The 23,144-nt window shown below is 32.4% G+C and overlaps 1 protein-coding gene across 3 annotated transcripts in view; it reads right to left on the bottom strand.

Moving 5' to 3' along the window:
* Nucleotides 1–15,473, bottom strand: part of LOC132728820 (atrial natriuretic peptide-converting enzyme-like) — a 96,193-nt gene extending 80,720 nt beyond the window's left edge. The window contains exon 1 of one of the 3 annotated variants that reach the window (XM_060714512.1): nucleotides 15,188–15,473. In XM_060714512.1, the coding sequence (XP_060570495.1) occupies nucleotides 15,188–15,250 (63 nt within the window). In that variant the 5' untranslated portion in view covers nucleotides 15,251–15,473. Of the gene's footprint in view, nucleotides 1–6,063; nucleotides 6,423–15,187 lie in introns of those variants that run through there. The other 2 variants (XM_060714494.1, XM_060714520.1) reach the window with 2 other exon arrangements.
* Between the last annotated feature and the right edge of the window lie 7,671 nt (nucleotides 15,474–23,144).

Raw genomic sequence — 23,144 nt, 5'->3', positions numbered from 1 at the left:
AATAGAAATAATTATTATAATAATACATTGGATGACTTGATTAGATGTATGAGCATCAACTAGTTGTGTTCAACATCCTTTTTAAGAAGCCATATTTATCTTATGAAGGCAAGGAAGAAAAATAATGAAAGAATGATAAATAAACATAATAATAATCTATTTCAACAATTTAATGTTTTGCCACCAATTTATACAGTTTTCCCATGGTACATAATAATTATCTTAAAGGGACTCCACTGAAGTTTTTAATATGACGGAACTGGGTGTATTTTATCGTGATTTACGATTAATTTGACGTAGGTCTAGATTGATAACTTATGTGCAAAATTTCAGATTATTCAATCACTCCGATTTCCATAATAGGTATTCTAACTGTGAAAATGACCCAAAATGGAATAGTGTTGTAACACTTGCACTCAAACGGGTTAAGAATAGCACAAAAATACGATTTTCAATTTATTTCTGAGTTTATTTCTTTACTATCATTCGCATTTCTTTCTGTTTTAGTTGCCCGAGCTGAGCTTTGTTAGAAATTCTAATCTTACATTCTTAGTTTTGTACCTCAGCGGAGTTCCTTTCAGCTCATCAACTATTTTCTTCCCCCATTATATTAGTTTGTATATGATAAAAATTATCTCTTTATGTTGCATTTTCGGCGCAAGCTTAGTTTTGTGTCTTGTTGTAAACTGGAATTGTTTTAGGAACAATATCACTAATTCGTGAATGTGTTGCATCTTAAATAGATTTTGTATTTAATACCAGCAGCTAAACCCTACAGGTTCCAAAAAACTTTCTAGAGTGTAAATGAACGCGTTAGCAAAACACTTAAAAAATGATAGTAATATATTCAAGTACTAAAAATACTTCGCAGACAATATTTCTTGTCAAATTTAGCATTCAAAATGGAATAAAATGAAAAGGTAACAATTTTATTGGCAATACTTTTAAATGAATGTCCTTTGTGAATTATCTAAAGAGATAACAAAATAAAACCAAAATGTGAGTAGATATTTCTTCAAAGAAAATAGTCCGTCTGAACCATCCAGTGATCCGAACGCGCCAAATACATTCATCAGCATATTAGTGCATTGGCGCCAGTCATCACTTTTACGCCTTACATCACTTTTATTAAAGTTATCTTTTTCATAAGATGAGCAGACTGTAATCTAATAAGGAAAATGCAACATAATTACATCTTATTACCTTCCTAATAAAGTAATTAAGATGGACCTTGAATTATGATCAATCTATTTGCGTGATAAATACATCAGCCAAAATACGTCTGATTGCCGTCTGCTTCTTGAAAAATTGTCACAACCAGACAAATATCTGTCCTCCGTGCAATATTTGCGTTGTGATAATTACTATATCGTCTACGGAATACTCAAAGGACATGTGGTTATTGTCTTTTAGTTTTATTAATTCCGTGTTATAGAACCAAACCACCTGTTCTCCAGTAGAATAATAAAATATATGTCAAACTCTGTTACAGAATAATCCTTAAGACGTAAGAAATAACAATATCATATACAATAATGAAAGAAGTAAGCCTTTTTTAGATAAAGACTTGACACGCAATAGAAAACTGTATACTATAAAATTAAGTTTTGTGAAAATAAGCCTAGCTTCTCAAGCAAGTGCTTAATTAATTTCATATAACGTTATTTATTTATTTATTTATTTATTTATTTATTTATTTATTTATTTATTTATTTATTTATTTATTCATTCATTTATTTAAGGTCAATATGTGATTGAACATAACCAAACACAATATTTGAAGCCGCTATAAAGACGGCAGCAATGAATTCTTCTTTTTTTTTCATGAAAAATGAATTTTCCCCTGACAAAACGTGATATATTTCTTCCAATATTTCCAGGGTCACTTAATAATTATACAAATTGGTACCAATTAATACATGGCTGCAGGGAATTACTGTTATACGTTTTCAGACTTTCACATTTAAGGAGATTTAAAAATATCACTACACTTTTTTAGTATTTGTGAAAATCAATATATGAATTATACATAAATATCTACATAGTCATAATAGTAGTATTATTTGTTTCCAAAAACCTTACTTACCCTCATTTTCAGATTTTTATTGAACCGATAAGAACACAATAACTCGGTAAGAAAAACCAGATTAAATAAAAACATTTCAACTTCTATTTTACAAATATTTTAACATCGTATAAACTTAAATAATTCCATTGTTTAAACCAACAGGAAATTTTGTGAGAAATAAAACGACAACAATAACAATTGAGAAAAAATGAGTAAACTACTTTGAAGTTCCGTCTTTCAAAGTAGTATCCGTTGAAAATTAATCTGTTTCAAACTTGAAACATATGCTACAAAAACATCATATAAACAACACACAATTTAAACTATTTAATGATAAAATGAAAGAAAGGGAACATCCTACATTCTGTGATGTTTATCCGGTCATAAATTCACACTCAAAAATATTTCTTAGGAATATAAATTATTTACTTTTTCTTCGTGTATTCTCACGTTTTTATTCTCAATTTTATGTCGCACCAACCTTATATCGGTCATATGGCGAGTTTCCAGATTTCCAGAACGAGCTGGCATCCGAATAGAACCACCGGCGATCTGTAAGCTAGCTGCATAACCGCCTCACATGAAAGAATCCAATGTCTTTTTCGGGATTCGAACCCACGGCGGTGACTGACGAGTAAGTGATTTGAACTTAACGACCTTAACGCCCCTATTCTCATGCAGAACGATGCAATACAACAATAAACCTATTGAACAGCTATCGCCGCCAAATTTGAGCCAGGCTGTATTCGTATGTTTTGTGCTGTCCGAACAGGCTCTAAAACTAACGGTAGGTCGATTTTTGTATTTTGATCTTGAGTCCTAAATTGCCAAGTAAACTGTTCCAAATTCAAAGCATGACCAATCCAATACACTTATACAGCAGGTCAAAGCTAAAGCAGTCGTTTTAGCGAGGAACCTCGAGACCTTATTAATGTCATGGTTATTTATATGAATTCCTTATGAAAAACAATGGTATATTTTTCATCAACTATCTATCTAAATGATTAAAAGATAAAGTGCATTACCCCTCGCTTAATCAAACCGAGATTGCTTAATTTTTAGTCATGACACTTTTTAGTTTTGCTTCAAGTTTCCTACTTCAGCTATTTAATAACACATTCAAATGATTTTTGGCAAATTTTATCAATAGTCTAAATAACTTTTCACAATTTATCAGTGTCATGTAAATATACAGACAGAAAGACGTAATTCATGACCTCATACAGAAAATAAAATGACCTAAAACATTGACAAGAAGCCATATTCTTGCAAGAAGTAAACCAGTCAATTATCAAAATAATACATGCATTTGTGTGGTTCATCTACGTACTATTGTACTTTTAAGGTACATATAAAAACAAATAATTTCACACACACGCACGCACACGCGCGCACACACATATAATATGACATACTGGCCTAAAGACAGCGACCACAAGTTAATTTGACCTTACATAAACAGAATAACTTAGTCTTTCAAAAGGTCAATGTTATAAAATGTTTAATAATGTTACATGTATGAAAAAGTTTAGACCGCTAAAATAAAATCCGTAAGAAAAACAATGCTGGAACAGTAACAGTGTGACACTAGACAGTTTGATATTTATTTAAAAAAAAGGGTTAAATATCTTTTGGGAAAGTTCATTAGAAAACCATTCTATGTAACGAAAAATGTGCAATATCATGCAACCACAAAACTCATTAAGTAGAGCTGCGGAACAATAATCTGAGGGTTCCGTGTTCGAGTTCTATCAGAGTGCACCTTTCGATTGGCGATCAACTGTTGACCGTGATATATTACTCCGCGTTCTGTGTACCAATAAGAAATTCGATGACAAATTCAATTATATATAACTGGCATAGGTGTTGTAACGGGGGTGTATGGACCTTTCAACTAATAGGGGAGCAAATCTGTAAGCGGCCGGGTAGCTTAAACGGTTGTACTCAGAAACCGTATACCGAAGATTCGAGGCTCGGGTCCCAGTCAGACTTCACATTTTTTCTCATTCCGTTACATAAACGAATTAGAAATCTATGTCAGCCATGCAAATGAATTTAATAATGTCTATGTATTTTCAAGTGCAAAATATTAACTTCAGATGTAAAACAGTGAAATAAACCATTGTAGAAAATAGCACACGTTTAAGAAATTACTGAACATTCAGTTTATCAGATAAGAACCGTTTTATCTTAAATGTTCCCAATGCTGTTTTTTCTGTTTCAATTGTGTTCCTTAATTCGTTTTTATTCTTACGTGTCTTCCACAAAAAGATTATACATGTAGTTTATATAGTTCAAATGCATCGTTTTTGTCTTGCGTTAAAAGTTATTTCATGTACCAAAGGGATCATATTGTTCAACGGGAGTCACTCGGCGTCTCAGTGCACAAACAGTTAAAGTGGATTGGTCTTTAACATTTTCAGTAAGTGGATCTATTTCAAATATTTATAAAATTGATAAATGTACGTATGATTAAGATGTTATTATGAAATATTTTATGAAAAATAAGGTTGATAAAATTCTAAGTGATTTTGTATGGACATTTATAAGATAAAAAAAAATATTTTGTTCTAGAACATTTTATAATCTACTACACGATATACATGTACGTATAATATCGGATCATGCATCTTACACTTGCCAACAACATCCAAATATTATTTATGATTAATTGGTTTGCTGTTATATATCTTTGTTTGTTTGATTGTTTCATTTTACGCCTTTTCCCAACAGAATTTCAGTCATATAGGCGGGTAGTTTCCTAACCATTGTTCCTGGAGAGTTACACCAGTACTAGACTACCTTCCTCCGCGCTAAACCACCAAAGCATCTCCCGGGGATCGAACCCACGCATTAGAAGTCATCGACTCTAACCCCTCGACCACGGAGGCGGTGTTATTATACTAAATAAAATCAACGTAATCATCTATTGTTTTACTGACATTCCATTACAGACCACTTCACTTTAATATAAAGCCCGGCACATTTCAAAATATGATTATTTCATTTTAAGCTCTACATGCTTTGTTCAGTGACATTGTCGTACATTCATGTATAAATATGCCATTTTTTTAGAAATTCTTCGGCCAATTCACTTTAAACGAACTCGTTCTTTTCTAAAAATAACACAAACTTTTTTACGTCAGCAACTACCCGTTGGAGTTTTCAGTGGTAAAAAATGATTGACAGATAACTGGCAAGTTTCGTGTTACGTATCTCTTTATGTTACATTATCAATATATGATGATATAAAGCGACGTATGACGTGAACTATATTTGATTGTGATTTACCACTTAAACAAAATTTATCTTAAACATATCAATACAATCTGATATACTGGCAAAAAAAACTTACCATTTCCTTTATATCATTGTAAGATAAGATTTTTTATGCAATCCACCGTAAAAAATCATGATTGGTAGATGCAGTATTTATGTTTGTTATTCTTTCTTACTGGTTTTGTTTTAATCTTTTCCTGTCTTTTGCTGATTTTTAATCTTGTTTTTTTGTTGTTATTTTTTTGTTTTTTTGTTTGATTTTTTTTTTGTTTTGTTTTTTGTTTTTTTTTTTTTTTTTTTTTTTTTTTTTTGGGGGGGGGGGGGTCTGTTAATGTGGTCTTTTGTTGGGTTGTTAATTAATTTATTTGTTTCATCTTTTTTTGTTATTCTAAATTGTATTTGTTTGTTTTATTTAATATTTTAGTTGTTTTTATTGTTGTTTGCAAAATATATTAAAGACGTAAGAAGTCAGTATGTAAGAAGCAAATATCTTTTAAGACATGAGCAGCTAATGTTGTCAATGACGTCAGAAAACAGTTCAAATACGTATCTACGTAAGAAGCAAATATAGCCAAAGATCTTAAAAGGCAAACATAATTAACCTAATTGATCAAGAAAATAGCAAGTTGTTGTCTATAAGCAAAGGGTTTCTCAGATTTCATGGATACATTGTAATACATTGATGTATATATAGTTCTGATACAATTCATACTCACTCTTAAAAGCCTGCCAATCACCATGACTACTTATCCAAGCGCCTCATTTACACGGATCACATTGTCACGTGATTTAATCCAAATAAATATCGAAGCAATATCAAATATCATAACAATTTCAACTCATTTCTTTTATTTAGTCGAGAACAGCTTGATCTTCTCTATAAAATATTTTCATTCCACGCATATTTACGCGCTCTATGAAAGAACTTCTTACTTTTTTTTATAATTTTTCCAGAAATTCTTTACGTTGCATTCAAACATTTTATTTTTTTCCAACCGAGATGAAATCACCTGTGATGTTTATAACACAGGGCTGTTATCAGCGACTTATCTGCCTCACGTTGCGCAAAATATTTTCACTTTATATAAAAGTGATTAAAATAATTGACAGATATAGGCCAACCACTGGGGATCTTATCTTGTTCCATTTTCTTATCTTTTCCATGTAAATATAACCAGCACGTACAGTGAAAACATATACACGGAAATATCGTTCCATTAAAATTTTGATTAATTACATAATTTCAGGAAAAGTATTCAGCCATAACTTACAAATTCCTGACTTTAGCTAATTATTTTTCTACAACAGAACACTTTAATAAAAGACCGCTCACAGCTGTTTCGTGATTTGTAAAAAAGGGGAAACAACTCTGCACAAGATGCAGAGTAATGACCCTTCTCCTACTTGAGATAAAAAGTGAAAGTTGTTTATACATATATATATAGAAATTATTTTTAAGCAATCGAATGATCATGAGTGTATAGCAAATCAATTTATCATCGTGAACCTCAAATATCTCAGGTCACGAATAACAAAAATAAAGCGATTTTTGTTTGAAAATAGCATGTAGATGTCAAGGTCATGTGTCAATTGTGAAGGCAAATTGACAAAACCAATATACATGTCGTTTATCGATGAGGAGAGAGAGAGATAACAATAAAATAGAGATAATGTAGGATTTTTGTCAAAAAATAGGTCAGTATATAGGTAATTTAAATTTATCAATTTTTCACTATCACATGATTTCGACCGTTTTCAAAGTGATTTACGTAATCATTAATCGAAAAATTATCTAACCGCTGATTTTAAAATCGTGTTGTTTGAGGTCACTTACGGAGCAATTGGTAATTATTGGTTAATTATCCAAGAAGTCGGTTAGATAGGCTGGCCGCCAAAATATGACCAAATATGTGTTTGAATCGGCATGAAAATCAACTTAACCAATAAACAAATAATTACTTGCGTGCTAAATTATTGATTAATGTTTTTTTTTTCTCTTTTTAATTTAACAGCTATTAAAAAAAAAGAACGAAAAAAAAATGTATAATCCAATATAAAAGTTCTCTTCTTGGCTGGAATATTAACTTGAGTATAAGGTTGCACGAATGTGGTTGCACGAATGTGCAGGTTGACCCGGCTCAACACTGGTGGCAAAGGCTAATCACTTCCGGTCCAAATAGTGTAACGAATAAAAAAGCCTTTGATTTTTAACAAGGTAGAAATCTAAACTTAATACTATCCAATCTTAGTACTATCTCAGAAGCGATTTTGAGAACACGTTAACAATAATGGCAAAAAATCGTTTGAAACGATTAAATTATATATACAATATTTGATCATGTATCACACCCTTGCAAGCTAATTCCGGTGTTATGTCTGATTCTAAAAACTATCAATGTAATTATTTGTAGTATTACGGACTTTCCAATATAGACCAATTCACTTTAATATAAAGGCCTGCACATTCCAAAATAAGATTTTTTCATTTTTAGCCCTAGACATTTTTTAAGTGGCATTATCGAATGTCGTGCATAGATGTACGAGCGTATATGCCATTTTTGAGCGTTTCTTTGACATTTATCTTAACATTACAACACTATTGTACGCCTGACATATTCTGATTATTTCTCTCCACCATCCACCCACTCACATCATAGTAATTCTTGTATCGCTGATAGAAATCCGGGCGACTAGAATTAAGACAGTCGGATGACAGAACTTGTCAAAACAAATGATGTCAAACAATCTCGTTCTATCAATATAACAACATCATCAACAGAACATTATATGAGCCGCGTCATGACAAAACCAACGTATTGCGTTTGCGACCAGCATGGATCCAGACCAGCCTGCGCATCCGCGCAGTCTGATCAGGATCCATGCTGTTCGCTATCAGTTTCTCTACTTGTAATATTCAAGGTTTGTAAGCGAACAGCATGGATCCTGATCAGACTGCGCGGATGCGCAGGCTGGACTGGATCCATGCTAGTCGCAAACGCATTACGTTGGTTTTGTCGTGACGCGGCTCATGTATATTGCAAAATAAAAGATGATCGAAGGCAGACGACCCAAATATTGTGACACTGAACACTAGTTTTGTACATAGTCCAATTTAAAGCAGATTCACGTGTGTCCTCGTGGGCTTATAAGCCTGTTAGAATAAAATAAAATGTCTACTGTCTACTCTCATGTTAATTGTCATGAAAAGTTTGAAAATGTATTAAACAGGAAAGTATTGTCAAGTGAACAAAGAAAGTAATTACACATTGCAAACGGCACTTTCAATTTATGTGAATTACAAATTACGTAAAGTATGGAAAAATAAACACAAACACATATTTCAAGTCCACGCCTATTTATTCATGAACAGCATTTCTAAATTGACTGCGCATTATTGATGGTTTGTTCTTGTTCTATTTCAAGTCCAGTAAAGCCACCAGTTTAAGCGAATTGAGGAAATTGTAATTTAAAAACAAAACAAACAAAAACAAAACAAAAAACAGCAGATATATAAGGTAGCTGCGTCTTTGACAGTTAAAATAAAGAATGACACCCAAAATGACGTGTAACTCTGAAGTATTTTCTTACTTTTATTCCAGCCAGCATTTTTAATAAATTGTGTTCTAAGAAAATCAGTAATAACAGTGAGTACGTCATCATCTTTTAAAATTAGAATTATTACATCAGAGCAACGCCAGAAATAAATAATGACACGTCTTTCTCCAACTTCACCTTTTTATAGTACATTGCGTGAATCGTGTTCTAAGAACAGTAATTATCAACAAATTGCGTCATCGTCTGTTAGAAAAACATAAGTGCTAGTATATATGAAGCTGTCATTACTTCTGCTAATTTACGCATGATTTATTTAATCCCATTAGCGTCAGAGTGACCTTAAAGGCATACTTAGCTTCAGAAATGAATATATATTTCCACTGTTGTTAATGATGTGTAATAATGAATTTAGAGCATGTTACATGCTTATCACGTGAAGAAGGCATCGTTGAATGTGAAATAAGCAAAATTATGTCATAAAAATATTTTAAAGTAAAATCAGGTGTACTTTTTCTTCCATACAAAAAGTTTTACTCTAAAACTGTACAAATGTCCACTACGTTAAAGATGGTAAATGTATATGGCCAATGAATATTGTTTAAGAGACAGTTATATAAAACAAATATATTAAACATCATTTCAGGGGGTTTGGGGTGGCTGGAATACATGCTTTAAAATAGAGCATTAACCTTTAACTTAACAAATTTAAGTTAAAATGTTTTTGTTTGCAATAATTAATTTCCATTACTTTAAAGGTATCCAGGCTAAATTCCGGTGGGATTAATAATACAACAGTGTCAAAACCAAAAGTCTTAGAAAAATTTGCAAGGTGAAGAGTCTATGACATTATATAGTCCTGCGACCATTTTCAATGTGACGAAATAGAGTATGTAAAATATATTCCATCTATTATGTCACCATAATATTTTTAACACACTTTTACTTGCAGATTTCAACTTAAAAACTAATCTTCAAGGAATTGTTCACACACATATCTGTAATGAAACATAACATAAGTTAACCAAAAGTGGTACGCCAATCAATTTAGTTTCAATTAATAACACAGTTCCGTAAAAAATCAGTTCAAAACAATGTATGCTACTAGCTATGTAATTTCGAGAACTTTCGTGGAAAAAAATTGAGACATGATGCGGAATGTTTAGCGCCGCAAGAACATAAACTCCAAGAAACTATCGCTTACTTACGCCGACAAGTAATGTCCCTTCCATTCCGTCAGCATGGCTTTGATCACATTTTACAGTATTCGTAAAGATGGAGGTCTAACTATATTCTCATAGCAACCATGGTACCGTTGTTGCCACGGAGCTCCCGTGGCGCCCTATGGCGTACCATTTTTGGGGGCAATGGTCTGTTTTCCCACGGCTCTTTACTTAGACCTTCGTTTTCACTATCTATAATCAAGGTAGAGATGCAAAGACATCTCAAAGCTCCGAACTAGCGCAGTTTAAAACCAGTTTACAACCACGGCGTTCGTAATGCGCGACAACAAAGCCCATGTGATGCTGAATAGAAGACTAACTGCACTGCATGGATGTTATAGGATATCTAACTTGCTGTCTGCTTCGGTCGACGGCAAATACGAAATTTTATCAAAATACAAAGCGACGGCGTTTGTTTTGGGTATGTTCAAACTGCACACCGTTGAATTGCGTGTCGCACTGCTTTGACGATGCTAGCTGCCCTTGTGTGACAGAAGTTATTTTAAGAAATAATCAATCAATCAATCATGAGAAATTATCAATCAATCATGAGAAATTATTAATCAATCAGTCAACCAATCAATCCGCTTAATATCATTAGATAGACTTTCTCTTACATATTATTTTTTAGCTTGGCTCGCCAAAAAAATGTGCATAAGCATATCTTAAACAAAAATACAATTAGAATATAAGAAAATAATGAATTCATGTCTCACAGTTAACTATTGAAATATAACAGTTCATCATTTTCTGATAGTTTTCTAAATAACATACTCGAAATATGCTCGTTTGTTCGTTCATTCATTCATTCATTCATTCATTCATTCATTCATTCATTCACTCACTCACTCACTCACTCACTCACTCACTCACTCACTCACGCATTCATTCATTCATTCATTCATCCATCCATTCATTTATTCATTTATCAAATTATTCATTCACTCGTTATACATAAAACTGATAATTATAATAGTAACTTTGACGTCATTCATTTTTTTATGTATAACAACATAATTTAAATTCAATTCTACTATAATGGCACAACTAGTGTCCCAAGTATCAATTAATAATTTAAATCATTTTGACATGTCTGACTAACAATAGGCCTATAATTATTAATTAAGTTGTAAAAGAAACAAGACGGGTTGTTTGGAATCCCCTTCAGAATCCTCGACGTATGTCAAATTGAAGAAAACTGATTAAACTAAGCCACGATTTATATCAGCCGGGAAAAAAACAAGACAAGAGTTTTCTAGACCAGGATATGATCAGTCATAAACTATTTTCATGAAATTATAAGGACCAAAAAACCGCCACTGAACTATTTACTGTTTTAAAGGAACTCCACTGTATTCTATAGCCTAGAATCAATTAAATTGAAACTCTTTCATAAATCAACTGGTGCACTTTAATAAAGTATCGAGAAGTTAGCACTGACATCGAAGATCGAAGATCAAAGTATATAGATATTCTCTGAATCAAATTGATAATCGATTTTAAATGCGATTTTTGGACTGACTTGACTGAAAGGATATAATCAGTCATAAACCATTTTCATGATATTATAAGGACCAAAAACCGCCACTGAACTATTAACTGTTTTAAAGGAACTCCCCTGTGTTCTATAGCCTAAAATCAATTAAATTGAACTTAAAATTGCACTTAAAATGGAAAAAATGAGCAATAGAAAGTAGTATCAAGAAGTTAGCACTATCCTCGAAGATCGAAGATCGAAGATCAAAGTATATAGATATTCTCCGAATCAAATTGATAATCGATTTTTAATGCGATTTTTGGACTGACTTGACTGAAAAGCGTTGCAACGCTTTTCATTTCAGAATCAATTTGCACACTAAAATTGAGTATTGCTGGTAAACAGAGTGAGCAAATGATCTGAAATTTGGAACACAAGTTTTCCGATCTACATTCATTTTTTAAAAAATCTTGAGAAAATATTTTCGGTCCCTTCATTTCATAATAATAATAAAAAAAGAAGAAAAAAAACCTCGTTGGAGTCCCTTTAATTACATTGAGCGTAAATACATGTTTTTGTTGATGTTAGTTTTGTTTTAGTTATTTAATTTTCATGATACTATTTTGGTATAGATGTTTTTATAGTCGTCGTTAACGTTGTTCTAAGAATAGTTTTAATCGTTCTAAATTTCAAAGATATTATCTAGACCAAATGCACCAACTGAAGAATCAACTGATTTAAGGACGTGAAGCATTTATTATGAGAACATTTTCGTTTTTGTTGCTGTTTTTGTAAATGTTAATGAATCATGATATTTATTTGGACATGAAATATTTACTGAACTTAAGCGAATCAAGCACGGATATAATACTGTTTTGTTGTTGTTGTTGTTGTTGTTGTTGTGCTTGTGTGCATATGCGTGCGCGGGTGCGTGTGTGAGTGGCATGTGTTGTTGCTATTGTTGTTGAAACTTTTGTTCTTGTTACTTTCGACACTTTTATTTAAATGCCTGTGAAGACTGACACCAGACTACCCTCCATGTATTTACTGTGGGTACTAGCTGGCTACTAAGTATGAAACCCACCTGGCCGCTTCCTTACATGAAATAATATAACATTCTTTTCGGGTTTCGAACCCATTGTCAATATACTGGTAAGAAAGTGGTTCGCTGTCAGCCACAACAATCACTTGGCAACCTATACCAACAGTAACTGTGCGCGTGTCTGTCCTACATTCTAGCGCTTATGTTGTAATATTTTCATTACTTTACAATATCCGATATTGTTAATAAAGGTTAACTGGTAATGAAATCTATTCAGTTGGACAAATTTATTGTTTTGTTTGATTTGTACATCGTAATGATGTTTCTATTCTAACAGTACGAACTAGGACATATTTTATTTTGTTCTTTGTACCTGATTACCGCACATTTCATGCTCATTTTAGAAAATGACACTGCAACCGAAAATCAATTAATCATGGATTTTCTTTCTAAGAAAACTGTCAGTATCGGGATATGCTGTTCAAATATAGCAAATTGAATAATCACAAACTTCAGGTTCATAAACGTTGTATATATGTAAGAAGTCATTAGCCGTTTATATTACCCATCTTTGTTATGATGCGTAGGAATTAACCACAAATGAAAGAACGTATTTGATAATAATTTAAGTGACTCAGGAAATTTGATATTAAAAACCATTTACATAATGTATACTGGTCAATTGAAAACCCGATCAACAGGGAACAATGGCCCGGGTGACAGGACAAGTCCTGCCGCGTAACGCGGGTATATTCTACGGTGTCCGTTATTGCCATCACGACACTCAAATAATTCGTGATAACCAAACCAAGATGGTGAAAGTTCGATATAATTTCATGTTTTTTTCACCCTTTCACCATCGTGGTTTCGTTATTTCGACTTTTAACCATTGACTGAACGACTATTGTCTTTTCATCATTGAAAATTATATCAAGTTTTCAACATTTTTCGACACTTCACCATCGTATTTGCCGAATATAGTTTACTTGAATTATTGATAGAATCAAAATGTATATGACCCCAATCGCCGAGTGTGTTCTAGACCCTCGCATGGAGTTACCTTAATTCTCGTATGTCTCTTTCGGAGAACTTTGGTTACGATCACAATTACTTAGCGGATATCATTTAGAAGTGAGTATATTATGATGTCATATATTGTGATTAACGAATGTTCAATTATGCAAATGTGTCAATAAATATACAAAGTCATGACAGTTTTCGTATGTCAGTGGTCAATAATGGTAAATATAGCCAAGGGTCAAGTTAATCATTGACGTAATGAAAACGATATGAATACATGTATCTATATATGCATGTACTTTACTTCTTAAGCACTTAAAGATCCTGTATGTTGTAATTAAGGATGTAACAACACTTTTATATATCTTCTAAAACAATTTCCAAAGAATTTATCGAAAATAAGTTTCTAATTACCTCCCCTAATTTACATGAAATGTTAATACGGTAATATCTTTACAAATAATGCTTTTTGGAACTTTTGGAACAATATTTATCAATCTTCGTTTGAGCATCATATTTATGATTTAATACCTTAAGAAATGTTGGTGTTTATCTAAACTCTAACAGCTTTTAAAAATGTTTCGGAATTTAACAGTACCATCACCGTTAATATCATCATTACATTATCATTATCATCAACATCATTTTCAATACATAGCGTGGACTTCCAGCATTCCAGCATTCTGCTTTATTACGTCATTGGTATTTGCTTGATTTTTTAAACAAAAGTGAAATACGCGTAATATATTCGCACGTGTAATTTAAGAATTTAAATCAATTAAAATTTCGCATCTATGCGTCTCGTTTTACCACAATTGAATTGGCAAACAGTTTTTTTTTTGCTAGCAGATAACGCATTTAAAAAGTAATATTTTAGTCAATGGCTGAAAAAGATAAAGTTTTATGTAAAAAGCAGAACAAACAATGACTTTCTTCATAATGTGAAAAGTCACGTCTAAACTTAAATATGTATAGATCTATCTTATGACACAAAAATTATCGGACGTTTCTTTTGTAATCGTAGTTGACTTAATACATTACCAACAAAAGCTAGTTTGTATATATAATTTAAGATAGAAAGAATAAAGTATTAGTCCAATAAAGTAAAAGTTTATGTTTAAAGTTTACGGGAATGAAAAAAAAACTTAAATTATTTATAATGGAAAGAAGAATTTTTCTTTCAATTTCGCTTTTATTATATTTTTTTATTTGACATTTCCTCTCTTCTTGAGCGTTTGTTGACCCAAATATGTGTCCTTTAAATGGGTCATACATAGGGCATTCAAGAAAAAGCTTATTTCAAAATTGGTACAAGTTTAAAGCGGCACGCCCTTAGAAGAATGAATAATATTTCCAAAAAGTAAGGAAAATACATGTGTATATATCATTAATCAGATATTTGCTTATTTTGATACAATATGGGTTCTTCTCAAATTAGGTCAGATAAAATTACGTGATTTTTACACTATATATAATATAATATTTTTATTCGTATTTTAAAAGTTAAACCGTTAACAGTCACGTACCTTTAAACACATGCCGATGAAACACGGAGGGTCTTCTTTATATTTGTTCTGCATTCTATCCATTTTCTATAATTTCCTTATAGGTTTTGAAGAACTCGAAATTTATTTCCCATTCTTAATTACCGTTTAATGTATTTATGAACACAATCACAATTAAAATGTATTCTGAAAAATATTCTATAAATATCAATAAGATTAACTGTTAATAAAGAAAATTCTGTAAGTTATTAAGTTGTTTCTTTTCCTATACACTTAAAGCATTTTAATCATAGTTATGACTAAAGCGCTCATAATTCAGCAGATACCGTTTTATTAGATTATTAAAAGCACAATCCATTTAAGAATCCAATATCGCCAGGACCAGATTCCCTTCCCCGTGTCCTTAAAGATAGTGTCATTTATGCATGTATACTTATTTCAATACTATGACATGTAGTCCAATGAAAGTTCACCCAAACATCTCCCCTGTCAGAAATTATCTAGCTTATATTATATGCGATAATAATTACGTTAAAAGTTTATAACGACAACTTGTCATATGACAATGCATTATTGGCCAGCGATTGTCGTCTTGAACGTTTACAAACGACGGCATAGAACGGATTGCATGATGTGACAATATTAATCACCCAAAAGATCAGTTTTCTAAGAAAAAGGACCTGGCACGATTTTGGAAACGTTCATTTCAATTCCCGGGACGCACGCCGTACAATCATTCGATTAATATGCAAAGTAATTATACAGAAGATGTAAACCATTCCGGAAGTTTTAAACATTTCCAGCACGGAATTCTCAGTCTTGCTGTCATTGTTTTGGAGTATACAAGTCCGCAGGGACTGAATAAAGATTGGTACATGCATCTATTTTGATACTGAATTTTGGATGCGAGAATTTGCGAGAAGCCATGCCGTTATATAGCATTATGAGTTTTTGTTTTGTCTGTCTTTTACTCGAAATGAAGTTCGCAAAAGTTACTTTAGCTTGTTTTTATGAAAACCAAACGCTGTACCTATCAAATTTTACTCCTTTATTTTTTTCCGAGAAAATAGTTTATATAAAAAATTAACTGTCAATAATGAAATGCACGTGACATTGTTACCCTGCCTCAGGGGAAACAACTCAAAATGAAGCACAGAACCATGGCAAAACAGGGACACTACTCGAAATGATTTTCGTAACCAATATATTGCGTTTGACCTTGGGAACCGTATCTTTAGAATGCAATATAAATTTTAATCTCGACTCTGAGAGAAACAAGAATAATCTTTAAACAAACATATCAAGTCAATGTAACATCTGTTTTATTAATTTTCATGTCAACTCAAGACTAATTCGATGACGTAAATAATCCATCGTAAAAATTAATTGCAATCATGGGCTTATTTTGGGACTACTTTAATCTTGAAATTCGCAATTAATACGCGTATAAAACAAAACGGAAGCAATATTCATTGCAGTTATTTTGTGAAGACATTTGTATAAGATTGAAAATTGATTCTGGGATATGAATAAAATTTATTTCTGATGAAAAAAACATCACTAATTTGTTTCAACTAATAAAAGCATGGCGCTTAAAATTAAGGGCTGGTCAGCACAATGTCATTATAAAATGACATGGCTTTATATCTCAGACCCTATATAAATTACTTTCTAGTATGTTATTAGAGCGCCCAGAATTTTTCAAGCATTTCCACCTCTAAAATTTGTTTCTCAGTACGGGTACTAAATGGGGTCTTTTAACAGCATGCAAATGTGATTAAATAGTGTGGAATCAGGGCATTTGATTGCAGGAAGTTTCGTCATGCGCAATGCGCCATGACAATGTATGCGTGACCAACTAAAAAATGAGAAATTGCCCTGATTATACGTGTTTCTAGTGTATATAATTTTGTCTCTCTTCTCTACCTTTTCGTCCTTGACCTCGATCACGAGACATCCTTTATAATGACATCAATATGTTTTAATGTCAGGGCCACATCAAAATTTGGGACAATCATATATGGAATCTACGGCAGCTAAGATGTGAAATAAATACACTATTTACACCCCTACTTAATAGTGGCTCTTTCACATTTTGTTTGAATTAGATCCCTCGGCACTTCCGTTATAGAACCCGTGGCAAAGCATTCTTCGATTTTTAAAAAGGACAAAAAAACAAGCAAATTCTTTAAAAACGAATATTTTAGGAACTGTGTTTATTATTTTCAGCTTTGTTTTGGACGAGGGCTCTACAACGGAATTGTCGAGGGCTCTCATTTAAACATATCACCAAAATGTGAAAGAGCCACTGTTTAATACAGGTGATTTACTGTGTCACTATATTCAAACTTAGCTCTGTACGTATAGTGTACCTTGTATATTTTATATTTATAACTGTGAAATTTAAAATATGTAAAATTTTTAAGTTGTGACATGAATATTTTTAAATTGTGACATGAATATTTATAAGGTGTGGCATATATATTTATAAGGTGTGGCATATATATTTATAAGGTGTGGCATATATATTTATAAGGTGTGGCATATATATTTATAAGGTGTGGCATATATATTTATAAGGTGTGATAGAATAATCTATAAAGTGTAACAATGATATCTAAAAGATGTTACAGGGATATCTATCAGTGTGGCATAGATATTTATGAGGTCGGATATTTACAAAATGTAACAGTTTTACTTATAGGGTGTAAAAAGGAAATTTATAAGCTGTAACAGGGATATTTATATGGTCTTAAAAGGATTTTATATTGTGTAAAGGGAATAATAATATCGTGTGACAGTGTTATATGTACATGTAGTGTACGTGTAGGTGGTATATCCCGAGGGCTTGATATTTTAAAAACTTAACGCAAATAAACGTCTCGCACCATTATTTCCTTTACAAGCAGAAATTGATGCCAATTTCTTCTAAATTGTGGAATCCTCAAGAATATCGGCCGTTGTAATACTTCATACACTCAGAATGTTTGAAAATTTGCATTGTCATAAGCGATGTGTTCTCTCCTTAGAAAGTTCCTTGTATCATTGAAAAGACGTTGACATTATTACGATGGCGCTAAGGGAGTGTGCTCATGTCAATGTCTTGAATAGATTTGTAAACATTACATTTATATTCCTTATATGATATCACTAGCAGATCTTCCAGAGATATCGCTGGGGCCGAACAAGTTCGTGTCAGTTGTATGTTAATAAACATACTCTTGAGCAATGAAACAACGGTCAGTAAGTGCACATCATTTTCTGCATAAGAGACGATGATATTGGAATACAGATGAAGGAAGACTTGGAATGTTACTGAATGTCAAGACTGGCGTGCAAAGCAATATAAACACCTTAAAATTATTTTATTAATATATAAAGATAATTAGCTCGGTGACAATAAATTTATCAAAAGAATATTATGTGCTGATGAATTACTTAAAATATGAATATATAAAGAAAACCAATCAATGGCTTCGTGGTAACACGGTTTTCAATTACAGATACCTTCAAACATTAAGAAAGAGTTGTGCTAGGACGTACAGATAGCATGCATTACCATTACCGACCTTTTGGTTTAGTTTAAACATTTTATTTAAGCTCGATTGCAAAACAAGTTCGTACAACTTAGATTAATTACTTAAGGGTCCCACCAGTACTGGTGTCATATAAAGGTACATGGCTGTGACCCGAGTACGGCTCGAACCAATGATCCCTGGGCAAAATGTAAACAAAGTAGTATTTTGACTTCCATACAAAATACTAAATTACTGTAACTGTATTAATTGTTAAAGGAAGGAGGAAAAAGATGATTCAGGTAATTGGAATATGTGTTACTAGTACTTTTCGGTAATTATAATGTCAGAATACCAAAACTAAAAAGCTTGTCAGAAATGAAAGTCAAAGCATTTCTGAGGCATAATGGGCCTTTAAGTCATGCATTAAATGTTTTGTTTACATCTAACATTTTCAGGAAAAAAATAATAATCAAACGGTATTTAACCCGTTTCCTTTTACTCGAAGCCTAGGAAAAATGTTTACTTCGTGCGGGATTGATTTCTGTACAATTATGTCATCTACTTTTTACTATGTTTATAATTATCTTGTACTTTAAAAAAAAACGCTAATTAATATCTCATCATAAGAACGACAACATATGATTATCAAGATAAAAACAATTAACCACAACAGCGCGTTATTATATCAAAACGAGGCTAGACTAAAAGCTTTGTCCGATTTACTAAGAATTGCCCTATTAACGACCATTTAAAATGATCACAAACTTCCGCCAAAGTGGCGGGAAAATGAGTTGTATCGATATTCAGGAACTAAATCAATGTAATTGTGACCCAATTACTGTCGACAAAAAGATAAAGTCTAGAAAACTTGTCACGTCAGCAATTTTCTACATTTCCTGTTACACATGATTGACATATAATATTGAAATAGTAAAAGCAGCGCAATAAGAAAGATGTTTCTTTCAAGGAAAATTACGAGTTTACTCACTGCCGAGATGCTATGTTTTGAAGTTATGGTTAAAACTTAAGATAAATAGTCCAAGGCTAAGAATCTTAAACAGCAGCCTCTTGATTCATACTCATTTTCATGACATTTTTGAGGTTTTTTTTGTAAAACAGAATGGGCACTTACATTCCACGCAAATTACCAACTGGTCAAAATAAATTATGCAAAAAATGCCCTTACTGCGTTAGAAACGCAGTAGAATATGGTGACACATATGGCAACATCAGCCATTAATCAAATATAACATGAAAATCATAACTTATATCTTGAATCTTTTTGCTTTTTTTTTATTTTATCAAGTTTGATTTTCATGAAATAATTTTTGGCTCATCTGATGGCATACAGCTTTAAGATTCAATCTTCACTTTTTGTTCACCACTTCTATTTCAAATCCACGAATAAATCTAAAGTTTGTGGTATAGAAAAAAGGAAGGGTTTTTATTTCAAACTCTCTCATCTTCATTTTATAGACAAAATTCCATAATAAAGTTTGTTTACTAAAGCGGCTTAGTGAATTTAATTTAACTTTCAAGTTCATTAATGTATATCATTTTCGGTAAAACAGTTTACGGTCGCTGTGAACTGAATTTGAACTGGACATATACATTGTAATTGTAGAGTATAAAATACTCTAATGTCCGAATTATTTTCTAGTTAAGGAGCAGTGCACAAACTACCACTAATGTATGTGTAACATTTAACAGTTTAAAGCAGCATGCCTCCAGATTCATGCTAATTTTCATGAAAATTTTGAAAATGTATCTTAAAGTAAAATATTGCGAACTGAACAAAGAAAGTAAGTTACTTATTGCAAACGGCGCGTAAACTCCACGCAAATTGCCAAAAGGGGGTCAAATTATGCAAAAATAGCCACTACTGCGTTTAGTTAGTCGAGCAGTAGAAATATTGTGAAAAAATACTGCAAAATCAGTCATAAATTGCACATAGCATGTAAACCATTACTTGAATCTTGAATCTTTTTGATTTCTTAAAATCTTAGTACAGTTTTTCTCAAGAATGATTTTCTTGAAATATTTTCACTCGTCTGGAGACACGCAGCTCTAAGCCATAAGTTGCTAAGAAATATTCCAAATTCTACATGAACATTACAAATTAAGAAAAAATGTAGAAAAAAGCAGAAGTGCAAGTCTTGCTTGAATGTGAATAGTTTAGGTAACTTTTCGACAATATAATGTTTTGAATATTTCAAAAGAAAAACTTCCAAACGCCATATCAACCTAAGAAAACAAACATAATTCAAATACAACGCGACAAAAATTTAAAAACAACAACAACGACCAAAACACTTTAAGTTACAATCTAAACAACATCAAGTTTTCAGGAAAATAATGTAAAAGATTTCATATTAATTACGACATGAGCAGTCGTACATACCATGGCTGTGTGAGAAGAAAGATAAATGATGATAAACACAATGATCCTGCTGTTTCTTAAAGCATTTTAATTTTACCTCCTTATTAATTTTTTTCAAATAACTTCCTTACTTGGGAGGCCATAACCATTTTCTCTCTAAGAGAAAAATAACAAGAAAACAACCTTTCGATAAATGTAATAAATGTTATTTTGATGTGTACGTGTTGCAATTATACCGTGATGTGCCGTAGTTTGAAAGTCAGTTAAATAGTTTAATGATGATAGAATTTAATGTATAAATCAAAGTACTGAAGTACCGATGGGCTGACTAAATTTCAGGCGCAGATCCAGGAATATTACCAGAGGGGTCGCAAAATTGCATATATCAATGTTGGCTGCTATTTTAATTAGTTTTCCAGAGTAAAAATGTTGCTTTTTTTGCTATTATATTTTAAGGGGTGGGCATTGCGATCCGTGCATGACTACATCGCCGCGAAAACGCAAAGCACCTACCATTGCACCATTGCTTCAAGATTGCATTTAATTCCGTCTAAATAAACAGAAATTAAAGAAGTACATTTTCTGTTTTCAACTGAAAAACTATTCTGTAAAACAATTGTTTACAACTCAGATAATTGTCAAATGGCATTTACAAAAAAACGTACAAATCAAGAAATGGCGTGAAAGTTATGTTTCTGCACAATCCTGGAGACAAAACAATGTAATTACCGACCTAATAACCGTTGTTATTACTACACCATATCTTTGTAGTAAGATTTTCTGTCTAGACAGTTTGTCATCAAAGCTATTTCATCTGTTTCCTGTCATAATAATTATAATTAACTCGAAATCAAAATGGAGATAATTTTTCCGCAGACGACAAAAACATAAAAGCAAAACTGGAACACGAATTTCTTTAATTTCTGTAAGAACATTAGCAGAGAACGTATAAATGTCCCATATTTCATAGTTTTTAATCCTTGTTTACTGTGTGTTTTCCTTCGAACTCAGAATTCGTCCAGTTATACAATGAATGTCTTGTGGAATTTAATTGATTTACTTTTCTATAAAAATATACTCAGTTGATTGAAAGTTGGCTTTGACCACCATGAATTAGTTCAACACGTGCCACGGTGTATGCAATATTAGCATCAAACGAAACAAAACCTTCATAACTCTTTTCCATGGCTACCGGCCAACGTACCTAAATGCTCGCATTGTATGTTCTTATATGACGCTAAATAGTGACACCATCCCCAATTAAAATGGCAATGGTTCTTCGATAAGCGGCAGACAAGCAGTCACTTCCCCTGGCCGGAATATTATGCTGATGGTTTTTTTCAGCGCTTTTTACACTACACTCGAGGAGCAGATATCTTCCTTTGAATAATCTTGATATCTTCACACTTAGCCGGTGCTAGCATACACCGCTTGCTTTGCATTACTATTGTCGTATATTAACCAATTTAAGACATATTTTTGAATGGGGCGACCCGGCATCCATTCCCGGACGGCGCAGGTCACTTTTGTTGTGATTCATCATGAAATCCTTTCTGCAGTCATTCGCTCTGTACCTCTGCTCTTGTATGTACAGAAGTAATCAGTTCCTTGTGACAGTGAAGTCGACTAGTACTGTTAAACTGCTTGACAGCCTGCCCAGGAACGATGCGGTGACTGAACTTTGCTACAGCTTATTGCTGTGATCCGGAGTGAAAACTATTAATACCACCACCATTTGTGAAAATAAGCCTTCTAAGAAAATGGCATATTTTAAGGGCGGACAACTGTTTTTGCCTTTCACGTAAGAGAATAGGAATCCTGTGATGCGATTACGTGTATGCGTATCACTTTCCTTGCATACATGTGGTCGCACGGTCGAAAATCTGTAATAAAATGACGGAGTTTTAAAATGCGTTTTAGTACGGAACCGTCTGGTGCAAAGTCTTAATGCTATTTAAAAACTGTTGAAATCATAATAAGAGTTTTAAAAGCCTAATTAGGACATTGTTACTTCTGTTAAGGAGATTAAAAAGCCCAAGTTAAGGACTTTTTCAATGTCTAAAAGGTACTTAAGCGTTTT

The sequence above is a fragment of the Ruditapes philippinarum genome, unplaced genomic scaffold (assembly GCF_026571515.1).
Source record: "Ruditapes philippinarum isolate M1 unplaced genomic scaffold, ASM2657151v2 ctg2859_1_1_1_1, whole genome shotgun sequence".
In the NCBI taxonomy this organism is placed as follows: domain Eukaryota; kingdom Metazoa; phylum Mollusca; class Bivalvia; order Venerida; family Veneridae; genus Ruditapes; species Ruditapes philippinarum.
This window is presented reverse-complemented; position numbering and strand designations above follow the sequence as displayed.